Source organism: Erythranthe guttata, chromosome 7, assembly GCF_056151865.1.
Source record: "Erythranthe guttata isolate IM_541 chromosome 7, IM_541, whole genome shotgun sequence".
Lineage (NCBI taxonomy): Eukaryota > Viridiplantae > Streptophyta > Magnoliopsida > Lamiales > Phrymaceae > Erythranthe > Erythranthe guttata.
Window position 1 is genome coordinate 14,893,371 of NC_142539.1, and position 12,564 is coordinate 14,905,934.

General features: G+C 36.6%; 2 protein-coding genes across 2 annotated transcripts; one reads left to right on the top strand and one right to left on the bottom strand.

The window, feature by feature from the left end:
* Positions 1–1,261: 1,261 nt before the first annotated feature.
* Positions 1,262–2,766, top strand: LOC148769799 (uncharacterized). Its single transcript, XM_088820363.1, has one exon. It carries the CDS (start codon positions 1,262–1,264, stop codon positions 2,693–2,695), a length of 1,434 nt encoding a protein of 477 aa, XP_088676489.1. The 3' UTR covers positions 2,696–2,766.
* Positions 2,767–6,688: 3,922 nt separating this feature from the next.
* Positions 6,689–9,289, bottom strand: LOC105950543 (acyltransferase GLAUCE). Its single transcript, XM_088821038.1, has 2 exons — positions 8,771–9,289; positions 6,689–7,580 (listed from the first exon to the last, which is right to left on the bottom strand). The coding sequence occupies exons 1-2, from the start codon at positions 9,227–9,229 to the stop codon at positions 6,693–6,695; spliced, it is 1,347 nt and encodes a 448-aa protein (XP_088677164.1). The 5' UTR covers positions 9,230–9,289; the 3' UTR covers positions 6,689–6,692.
* Between the last annotated feature and the right edge of the window lie 3,275 nt (positions 9,290–12,564).

A 12,564-nucleotide genomic window follows, 5' to 3' on the forward strand; every position in this document is an offset into this window, starting at 1 on the left:
TTTCTCTTAAACTCTTATATATATAATCAAAAAATTCAAGATATAAATAACTTATTAAGTTTAAATTAAATTATCCTTAATTAACTCTAAAAATAATTATTTTGGATATTATTTAAAAAGTTCTAAAATATACATTAATATACTATGTTTTAATATATATTTTAAATAACATATAAATTTTATTCAACAAGAAAAGAAAAGATAAATGGATAATATTAAGTTCTGCAAATTAATTAATTAGGTGCTCCTTGTTAATTATTTTAACATTTAATAGATTAAAAGATTCAACAATTAATTAACTTGATTTTATAATAAACAAGTATGGGCAATCTTAATACATTTATAATTAACATAATTAAACAACATTTCAATGGCATATTTTAATAATGTTAAAATCATCAGCATACGACCAAAAAAAAAAATCATCATATATGTCTCATAAAATAAAATAAAGAAAAAATAAAAGTAAAAAATGCAATGTGGTTAAGGGTGTCGGAATGGAATTTTGGAATTCCACCAATTCCGATTAAAAAATATCTGAATTTATGATGTAGTGTTAATGGCTATTAACTACTAAGAAGGTCGGGAGACAAATGCACAAGAATTCCAAGAGGTTTTGACAGCAAGAAACATTAAAATTACCTTTACTAAAATTAAATAAATGAAATACAAATAAATGGTCAAATTCATTCACGTGAATGTATGTGGAAGTCCTCATTTGTGTCTTATGAGTTTCTTTTATGCTTTTATAATAAGTTGTATTAGATTAGTGTGGGGGAGATTTTTTGGAGAAAATAAAAAAAACTCGAGGGTTGTTCTTACTTTCCTAAGTATTTTCAGTACTTGGATGCCTTTGTTTCTGCAATTTTGTCTATTAAGATTGTATAGATTCAAAGAAGGTTGGTTATCTCGGCAAGCCAGATTCATCTTACAACGCTCGCTGCATCAGTTGGTATCTAGAGCCTGCGCTCGATTCCTGTAGAATGGCCCGTACTAGAGGATGTGGTCGTGGTCGAGAAGCCAATCTCAACGATGTTTACGAACGTGATGAAATAGCTCGATTAACTCAGCAAGTGGAAGCATTGATGCGTGAAAACGCAAAACTACGAAATCAACACCAACATAATCCATCACCCCAACCATCGGTCGACGACGAATTTTCTGACGTAGAAGGAGAGTACTTTCAAAATCCATTTGGTGAGACACATCGCCAACGACGAGGTTATTTTAGAGGAGATCGAGAAAACTCTAGTGCACATAGATGGGAATCTGGTATAAGAGTGGATATTCCAGTCAAAATCCATTTGGTGAGACACATCGCCAACGACGAGGTTATTTTAGAGGAGATCGAGAAAACTCTAGTGCACATAGATGGGAATCTGGTATAAGAGTGGATATTCCAGAATTTCATGGCAACCTTCAAGCCGAGGAATTATTGGAGTGGTTTGCTTCTACTGAGGAGATCCTTGATTTCAAGGAAGTGCCAGAAAATAAGAAGGTTGGCTTAGTCGCTACAAAATTCCGTGGAAGGGCTGCATCGTGGTGGCAACATAACAAAGCTAATCGTACTAGGCAAGGAAAAGAGAGGATTACATCTTGGGATAAATTAAAGAAGTATATGCGTGCAGCGTTCTTACCGCACAATTACGCAAGTATGTTATTCCAACAATTCCAGAATTTGAGACAAGGGAACAAGTCGGTATATACAGAGTTCTATAAGTTGGCTTTGTTTAATGATCTTTGTGAGTCAGACGAGCAAACAGTGGCACGATATATTGGTGGGTTGCGCCCTCAAATTCAGGAAATTCTCAATTTATTTGATCTCTTTTCTGTAGCAGAAGCACATCAAAGAGCGTGTTCCTTGGAAAAACAATTTAATCGGCGACCCGGGAATCTTGGTTGGACAAGTAGCGGAGGAGCCCCTCGTGGTGTTGGAAATTCTTCCAAACCCACTTTATCAGATAGTACAACAGCAAAACATCCTCCTACAGCCCCAAATAATTCCGTGCGAACTAGTTCGAGTGGACCCCGTTGCTTTAAATGTGGCGAACCTGGTCATAAGGCATCCGAATGTCGGAAAGGAGATAGATCTGGGAAAAATCTCCTTGTTGAAGGTGACGAGGAAATTTTAGAAGAAGTGGAACAAGAACCTTCTTATGATACTGATGAAGAAATTGTAAGCGGCGATACAGGTCCTCTTTTGGTTGTCAGGAGAGTATGTTTTGCTCCTCATGCATCCAATAACGAGGTTTGGCTTCGGCAAAATATTTTTCAATCCACTTGCACAATCGGTGGAAAGGTATGTAAATTCGTGATTGACTCTGGAAGTTGTGAAAATGTTGTTTCTGAAGAAGCAGTGAGAAAATTAAATTTGGCAACTGTAAAACACCCTCGTCCGTATAAATTATCTTGGCTCGAAAAGGGATGTGAACTGGCTGTGACAAAAAAATGCTTGGTATCTTTTTCCGTTGGTTTAAAATATAAGGATCAGGCCTGGTGTGATGTTGTCAAGATGGATGCATGTCATCTTCTTTTAGGTCGACCGTGGCAGTTCGATAGAAGTGCTTGTCATGATGGAAGAAATAATACATATAGTTTTTTGTTCGATGAGATAAAAATTCGTCTCCTCCCTAGTAAAGATTGCAGCCGTCAACCTCGGGATGATACGGGATCAAGTTTATTGGCGATTAATTGATTTGAGAAAGAAATGAATAAATTTGGTGTTGTTTATGTAGTACTTGGAATTGAAAGTTCCATAGAGGTAGGGGTTCCAAATGAGGCTAAGGCAATAATTGAAGAGTTTTCGGATGTCTTTCCGGTTGATTTACCTCCAAATTTGCCTCCTTTGAGAAAGATTCAACACCAAATCGATCTTGTTCCGGGCTCTAAATTACCGAATCGCCCACATTATCGTATGAGTCCGAAAGAGCATGAGGAGTTGCGGCGCCAAGTAGAAGAGTTGCTAAAGAAAGGATACGTGAGAGAGAGTCTCAGTCCGTGTGGTGTCCCTGCCTTGCTCATACCAAAAAAAGATGGAACTTGGCGCATGTGCATAGACAGTAGAGCAATAAACCGAATTACGGTACGCTACAGCTTTCCCATTCCGCGGTTAGATGACTTATTGGATCAGCTAAGTGGAGCTGCAATCTTCAGCAAACTTGATCTAAAATCTGGATATCATCAAATTCGGATTCGCAAAGGAGATGAGTGGAAGACCGCTTTCAAGACTCGAGAGGGCCTTTATGAATGGACGGTCATGCCATTTGGGTTGTCAAATGCTCCGAGTACCTTTATGCGCACAATGAACGAACTCTTTCGTCCTTTCATCGGTAAATTCGTGGTGGTTTATTTCGATGATATCTTGATATATAGTGCTGACCTCGACTTACATTTGAATCACTTGAAAGAAGTTCTTTCATTATTACGTGAGAACAAATTTTATGCTGCTCTTAAAAAATGCGCTTTCATGACTGATCGAGTTTTATTCCTTGGTTATGAAGTTTCAAAAGATGGGACAAGTGTTGATGAATTGAAAGTACAAGTCATTAAACAATGGCCTATTCCTACGAATATTCATGAAACGCGGAGTTTTCATGGTTTAGTGTCATTTTATCGGAGATTTATTTCCAACTTTAGTACTATCATGGCTCCTATAACTGACTGTATGAAGGTTGGAAAATTTAATTGGAATGAGGCTGCAACCGAGGCTTTCCAAATCATCAAGCAAAAGCTAACTTCAGCTCCTGTGCTCGCTTTACCCGATTTCTCTTTGCTTTTTGAGTTGCATTGTGACGCTTCAAGAATCGGTATAGGGGCAGTTCTTAGTCAGAATGGGAGGCCAATCGCTTTTTTTAGTGAGAAATTGAGCGGGCCAAAACTCAATTACAACACTTATGACTTGGAATTTTACGCCGTGGTTCAAGCTCTAAAGCACTGGAAGTCTTACCTTTCTTACAAGGAATTTATATTGTACTCTGATCATGAAGCATTGAAGCATCTTCACATCCAAGAAAAGCTTTCGGACAGACATGTGAAGTGGGCAGCATATTTGCAACGGTTCACCTTTGTTCTTAAACATAAATCTGGTGTTACGAATAAAGTCGCCGATGCACTAAGTCGTCGTTCCAATCTCCTTACAATGATGCATACTCAGGTTCTTGGATTTGAGACTTTTCGAGAGTTACTACTCACTGATCCTTACTTTTCAAAGATAATGTTTGCTGTTCAAAATGGCGAGAAATCTGAATTTCTTTTGCACGACGGCTTTCTTTTTAAATGAACTCAATTATGCGTGCCGGAGTGCAGTCTTCGAGCAAAAATTGTTCAGGAATTACATAATGAAGGGCATATGGGAAGGGATAAGACATTACAGTTGGTTACAAATTCTTATTTTTGGCCGTCTATTCGACGAGAAGTTACAAAATTTGTGCAAGGTTGCCGAGTTTGTCAAGTGTCAAAAGGCACAGCTACAAATGCCGGGTTATACATGCCACTGCCGGTACCTACTCAACCATGGACAAATATTAGCATGGATTTTATATTGGGACTGCCAAGAACTCAACGAGGAATGGATTCGATTTTTGTTGTCGTGGATCGCTTTTCAAAGATGTCTCATTTTATTGCCTGCAAAAAAACTTCAGATGCGAGTCACGTGGCTTATTTGTATTTCAGGGAGGTGTATCGCTTGAACGGGTTACCTTTAACCATTGTCTCTGATCGAGATACGCGTTTTCTTAGTCACTTTTGGCGCAGTCTGTGGCGACTTTCCGGTACAACACTCGATTTCAGTAGTGCTTATCATCCCCAAACCGATGGGCAAACCGAAGTTGTTAATCGTTCAGTGGGAAATTTATTGCGGAGCTTGGTCGGGGATCATTTAAAGTCATCGGATCAAAAATTGTACCAAGCCGAGTTTGCGTATAATCACTCTCACAGTCGTAGTACCGGATTCAGTCCTTTTTATATCAACTATGGCTATGAACCACAAGCCCCGCTAAACATGGCACCACTACCAAGTGTGAAACACATGAATAGCAAGGCTGGGGATCTCATTACTCAGATTCAGGATATCCATCGGGCTACTCAACAAAATCTACTACAAGCTACTGCCAAGTACAAACAAGCAGCAGATGGCAAACGTCGCGTTTTGGAGTTTGAAGTCGGGGACTATGTCTGGGCAGTTCTTACCCGGGATCGATTTCCCGTGGGAGAGTATAATAAATTATCGGCTCGCAAAATTGGGCCCTTGGAGATAATCGCAAAGATCAATGCCAATGCTTACCGCTTGAAGCTTCCAAGTCATATCCGCACGTCTGATGTTTTCAATGTGAAACATTTACTTCCATATCATGGTGATAACTCTGAAGATGAAGCTGCACATTCGAGGGCGAATTTTTCTCAACTGGGGGAGGATGATGTAGTGTTAATGGCTATTAACTACTAAGAAGGTCGGGAGACAAATGCACAAGAATTCCAAGAGGTTTTGACAGCAAGAAACATTAAAATTACCTTTACTAAAATTAAATAAATGAAATACAAATAAATGGTCAAAGTCATTCACGTGAATGTATGTGGAAGTCCTCATTTGTGTCTTATGAGTTTCTTTTATGCTTTTATAATAAGTTGTATTAGATTAGTGTGGGGGAGATTTTTTGGAGAAAATAAAAAAAACTCGAGGGTTGTTCTTACTTTCCTAAGTATTTTCAGTACTTGGATGCCTTTGTTTCTGCAATTTTGTCTATTAAGATTGTATAGATTCAAAGAAGGTTGGTTATCTCGGCAAGCCGGATTCATCTTACAACGCTCGCTGCATCAATTTAGAATTGTCTTTTGTTTTTTTTTTTTACAATTTACGATTTTTCCATTTTGTTGGCACGGTTTTGGAATTGTATATAAATTTACCGGAAATTCCAACATTTTCTCTTACAAAATTCGGTTTGGTTTATGGAGCTTTTCTGCATCATTTTCCACCAATATTTTGGAGCTTTTTCGTCCCACCAAATCTAGAGCATGTTGAAGGCGGATGTGGTGGTGATGGTGCGGCGGAAGGTGGACGATAATTGGATTTGGGACTGAAAATTAATTTTTTTAGAGTATACAATATTATATGAACTCTTATAATATTAGGATTCTATTATGATTCAGTTATCTACATTAGTCAGGATTTAGTTACCTAGTTAAACTCTATTTACCTTTCAATATTTATTTCTTTCATGTAAATCAATCCACAACATAACATAACGGGGGTTTCTATTACATGATGTTATTTCTCCTTTTCTCCTATTCTTCCAATAGTTTTTTTTTTCTTATCTTTCTTTTAAAATTTAATTTTGTTTTCTTTTTTTCATTTTTTATTTAAAATTGCAATATTGTTTAATATTTATTAGGACATTTTTGTCATTTCACGTAAGTCAACAAATAATGTTAATGTAAAGGGCAACGTGTTTTGCAAAACACAAGGGATTTATTACTAACAATTTTAACTTGGAAACATTTTTGCAATTAGATATTACATAGGGGTGATCGGTGCTAAATACTCAATTCAACACACAATAATAAAATCACAAAGACGAACAATACTGTGCACGCGCGCGCACGCGCGCACACACACACACACACACACACACATATATATATATATATATATATATATATATATATATATATATATATATATATATATTGTCCGATCATTAGTGAACCAATATTGAAGCAACAAAGTCCTGGAAAACACCCTCAAATATGTCCATCTCTTGAGAAGGCAAAGCCACCATTGCACAAGCACCATTATCAACGGCATCCCGAAAAACCCAACAAATATCTTTCCGATGATTCACCACCGGACAACTGTACATCGGCTTCCCCCATGCATACTCCACCTCATCAAACCCTAATTTAAGCCATGAGCTCACCATATAATCGCCATGGGGAATCCCTCTATTCAACTCCAACCAATCAAAAGCCGATTTCACGTACTCGTGTGTCATCTCCTTAGCTCCTTCGGTGATGATTTCCACAAGCTTAAAAAACGGCCCGTTTTTTATCTCTTCACAAGTTTCCGAAACTCCCAAGGGGAGCACTGCATTGGCCGAGTACGAATATGGTAATGGGGGGTTCACTCTTGGCCTAATGTCGATAACGTTGAGCAAAGTCGACACCCTATTTTTATCACCGGAAAAGGCTTTGCACCGCCATATTAGGGCGGCCACCACCGCAAGGGTGCTAATTCTGTCAATTTTGGACGTCTTAGTAATATTGTCCTTTAAGTGGGATATCTGAGTTGTGGTGAGTTTGAAGATTTTGAAATCGAGTTCTTCAATGATGCAGTCGAACTTTGGGGGAGTTGACCCTGGGCCCACGGGGAGGTCGAATTTGAGGAACTCGCGGTGTGGGTAGGAAACGTGCGGTGGAGATCTAGCCGCGAGAATTCGACGGTCCTTGTAGGGTACAATGGCTAAGGGTTTGTTTTCGAAAGATTGGGAAGCTAGGTTTAGAAGGAATACCTTGGCGCCTAGGCCATCGAATAAGATGTGATTTGTAGACATGCCGATTGCAAAACCACCACACTTGAATGATGTTACCTACAAATAATACTGGAACTATAAGATTCAACTAATATATTATACAACAAGTGTATGAAGTAGGAGAACACATACACACACACACACACAAATTTTCATATTCATCGAAAACGCATGAAAATTGCTGAAAAGGTTCGTGTGTTATAAAAAATAGCAAATTAAAACCCCCCCCGATTAAAAGTCGAAGGCGAAAAAGTCCCTTAGAGCTGTTCGTGGTACTCACGCGTGGGTTGTGCGGTTCTTTTTGTAAATTATGGGGTAAAATGACGTAAACACCCTTTTATACATAAATAAATGTATGTTAAATTTGATGTAATTATAAATAATTCAAATTCAAAGGACCAAATAGTAATTTTCAAAATCTAAAATCGTGATCATCTTCTTTCTACCTCACCCTCTCAACTCAACACCGCCTCTTTGAAAAGGCGGTCTGAGACCCGCCGGAAGACAAAGGAACTTCGCGTGGATTCAAACAAGGGAGATAGGGTTTGGAGCTCAACGGTGGAGTCGAAGTAGGGTAGCGTTTGGGTGGAGATATGTATTTTCAGCAGCGGCGGCAATGGATTTCGTGAAGAAGGTTGGCGGCATATTTTGGGGAGTTTCAGGCGGTTAGTGGTTGATGATTTCGGGTATATTACAATTCAGTCCCCTAAGTTTAAGTTTCAGAAGTTTAGTAAAACTGCAACTAGGCCTCTATTATATGATAGTTCTAAGTTTATGTTATTAATTGAAGGGTATATTTGTCGTTTCATCTTTGGTCAATCAGTAAACTCACAATAGGTTCAGTGAGCTAATAAAAATATTATATAAGGGGACTTTTGCTAATTTTTTTTTTTATTTATGGAATTTTTTAGGAGTTGAGCATTACACATGGATAGTTTTTGAAATTTACTCAAATTATACAGACGGTTAGTGGTTGATGATTTTGTGTATATTACAATTCAGTCCCCTAAATTTAAGTTTTCAGAATTTTAGTAAGATTGCAATTAGGTCTTTATTATATGATAATTTTAATTTTATGTTATTAATTGAAAGGTATATTTGTCTTTTCATCTTTGGTCAGTGAGTAAAATCACAATAGGATATAAGGGGGTTTTGCTAATTTTTTTTTTTTTTTTTAATTCATGAACTTTTTTTAGCAGTTGAGCATTACACAGGGATAGTATTTGTAATTTGCTCAAATTATATACCTGAAAAACACAGAGTGGCTGCTCAACTTCAGGAGGCAATCTATCCAATCTCTGGACAGCCAGCTGTCGATATCCGAGGTTCGGACAAACGAGGTTCTCATCACCAATCTCATCAAGAGAAACATCGGACTTAGCCACCACAAAGCCAGCCCCCGCCGCGTTGCAGTCTATCTCCAGGCGGCCCAATTCCCGGTTTAATTTCAGTCTTCCTGCCATAAAATCGTACGGCACCAGCACCTTCTCGAGTGCAGTTCGGAGCCTCTCGGCCACTGTTTCAGGCGGGAAATCTGGGTTTGCCTTGAAGAAATGGGCTGTCGGGATATCGTAGTTCAAGATTTGATCGATGTTGGACAAGAAAATCGATTTTTTCGGCGTTTCTTTGTATGGGAAGATAAGAGAGCTTTCTAGGAACTTGATCTTTAGGTCTTCCATGGAAGGAACTGGGGATAAGGCCACCATTTTGTCACTTAAAATTTTTTTCTTTTCTTTTCTTGATCGTTGCTTTATCTAAATGTAGAAGAACATGATGTATTATTAATAAGCGAAATTTCATGCAACTGGTCACCCGCCACTCCAAGAAATTAAAAAAACAATCATTTTCTTAATTACTTTTTGACATAATATTTAGGGTAAATTCTCCTTTCCAATTAAAAGATATAATTGAGTGTAAAATATACACTTAACATTTGACCGTCAACAACTAACAATCAAAGCATGAATTACTGAATTTGAGTTTTTTTTCTTTCTAAGTTGCCCTTTTCTAATGAATTTTCTTGTTGGGTCAAATTTGCAAACTTTTGGGATTACTGTATTTTTTATATTGTAGCTGAAATAAAAATCGATTTTAGATATATTATAAATAAATCAGAGATTGGGTTTGATTTTAATAATTAGGGTAAATAGCACTTAAACCCCTGTGGTTACAAGCTCTTGCAGATGACTCCCTTGTGCTCGTAATATCTGCATATAACCCACCCTTGTGGTTTATCGGGTAACTTCTGCTAGTTTTTCCGTCTAACTTAATCGCGTGTGTCAAACTTCAAGGGGTCATCTGAAAATATGAAAGGGAAAATGAAAACACAAGGGTTCATCTGCAAAAAAAAAAAAAATACTTTGACGTTTGACACAAGCGATTAAGTTTCACGAAAAAACTAACGGAAGCTACCCATCAACCGCAAGAGGATTTATGTGCTAGATGTTACAAAGACAAGGGCGTCATATGCAAAAGCATGTAACCACAAGGAGATTAAGTGCTACTTACCCTAATAATTTTAATTTAGTTAGACTAATATAGATATTGGTAAAAAGATATTGCATAATTGGTCCAATACTATGGTCTATGCAGTATGAAGTATTAATTGGGTGATTTTTGCTAATTTTTATAACACAACAGTTTAAAATAATATAGGGGTACTTAAAGTTAGTTACTCACGGTCAAACAACCGGAGGGACCAAATGCGTCACAAGTTTTTAATATTAGAATGGTATTTGTTAACAATGTGGCAAATAGAGGACCGAAAGTGAAAATAATGTCAGTATGAGGGACTAAAATGTAATTATCCCTAAAAAAAGGTAGAATATTAGATAAAAGTATATGAAAGGGCCTGAATTTAAAGTAGGGCAAATTACCAAAAACCCCCTGAGGTAAGCATAAATAACGAAAATCCCCCCATGTTCTCTTAATTACGAAAATCCCCCTGAGGTATGCAGACGTCTTACAAATCGCTCTAACGGTGTTAGACTCGATAGAATCTTTTTGATTCTCCCGAATATTCCTCCGATAATACCAATTTTGCCCTTGTACACGAAATTACCCTTAGGGGGGTAATTGTAAGCATTTTATTTAATGATGGGTCATTATGAATGTACAAAATACTTATTTTTCTTAAATTAAACCCAAATATAATCAATCATTATGAATGTACAATGTATTTTTATTGGATTAAAAAAAAATCAATGAATGAGATTTCAAAATTTAATTATTTTTTATATATAAAATTAAATATTTTACAATTCGAGAAATACAACCATGCATCATTCAAGCTAAAAGCATAAATCCGTATAAATACTCCTCTGGATAAATAAAATCAATTAAAATATATAAATAAAAAAAATAAAAAATTATAATATCAAATTATCAATACAAATTACAAAGTAATAAATAAATTTATAAAAGCAATAAATCATCAACTGAAAGGGATGTCAGGGGGGATTTTCGTTATTTAGGCTTACCTCAGGGGGGTTTTTGTAATTTGCCCTTTATTTTTTACATATTTAACAGAAGGATATAATAGACATTTCACGTTTTCGGTTAAAAAAATTCGGTCAACCGTTAGTCAAGGGGGGTTTTCGTAATTACGAGAACATGGGGGGGATTTTCGTTATTTAGGCTTACCTCAGGGGGGTTTTGGTAATTTGCCCTTTAAAGTATAGTGTGAGACAAAGTGTATTGAGCTGGCCCTGATCAATAGACAGTGCCACTTTATCTGTTTGTCGTACTGATGTACAATAATTCACTTCATTAATATTCATGTAAAACACATGCATGTTTAATTTTTTTGGTAGTGATGTACAATAATTTACTTCATTAATATTCATGTAAAACACATGCTTGTTTTAACACAATAATTTCAATGAGTCGTTTTCTTTTTTAAAGTGGAAACAATAACTTTTAGAGTGTGGGTCGCTTTCTTGTTGAACTGGAAACATTTTTTATTTTTTTTGTTTTTTTACCGAAAGAACCTACAGTCAATCACGTTTTATGTGAGCTAACAATCCCGACCGCGTTGAAAAGGTTCCTAGGTTTAAGATGAGTGGTTTTAGTGTTTTTTTTCCCTCGCTCTCTTTAAAAAAGAATATAATTATTGGTTGTCAATTCCCCTTTGTGGATTTGGATGATTCGAACCCATGAACAAATAGGTTATAGTGCGAGATGTTTGTCCTATTTTAGTATAAGTAACTAGCGAAGAAGCACGCGCAATAATTGAGGCCGATTTGCAATTAGTTTATAACAAAAAAAAAATGAACGGAATTTAAATTACGTGTATATATATCCCAACGATTTTCCTTTTTTTTCCTTCTTTTTAATTGCCAAATGAACGTCGCGTGAAGCTGCACATGATGATATTGTCCAAGTATACACCCAAATTAATATGACTGCCGGACCAAAATTATCAAAAAGTTGTAATATTGAGGGAGTAAATAGCACTTAACCCCTCTGTGGTTACAAACTTTTGCAGATGACTCCTTATGGCTTTTAATATCAACACATAACCTCTTTGTGGTTGATCAGGGCAGCTTCCGTTAATTTTTCCATGAAACTTAATCGCCAGTGGCAAACGTCAAAGTATGTTTTTTTGCAGATGACTCCCTTGTACTTTCATTTTTGCAGATGACCCCTTGAAGTTTGTCACATACGGTTAAGTTTAAGGTGAAAATTAACAGAGGCTACCCCGATCAACCACAAGATGGTTATGTGCTGAAATTACGAGCACAGACGGGTCATTGGCAAAAGTTTGTAACCACAAGAGGGTTAAATGCCTTTTGAGGATCTAATATGTGGCAGCAATGTTTGAGGACGAAAATCATTTTAGGTGGTAAATATAAGGATCAAAAGTGTAATGATCGCTTTTAATTATCTGTTATAAGTTTTGACCTGTTCGGAATTGTTTTTTATTCTTTAAATACCGCGAGACACTATTTATTTTAGCTTAAGCAATGAATATTTTTTCTGATTATCGGTGAAATGTATTATTTAATATTCATATCTCCAATAGTAACAAAAAAGTACAAGA

Coding starts and splice junctions, on each gene's coding strand:
- LOC148769799 (XM_088820363.1), top strand. CDS start 1,262: ATGGGAATCTGGTATAAGAGTGGATATTCCAGTCAAAATCCATTTGGT.
- LOC105950543 (XM_088821038.1), bottom strand. CDS start 9,229: ATGGTGGCCTTATCCCCAGTTCCTTCCATGGAAGACCTAAAGATCAAG. Junction 7,581..8,770: donor AGCCACTCTGTGTTTTTCAG/GTATATAATTTG, acceptor TATTATTTGTAG/GTAACATCATTCAAGTGTGG.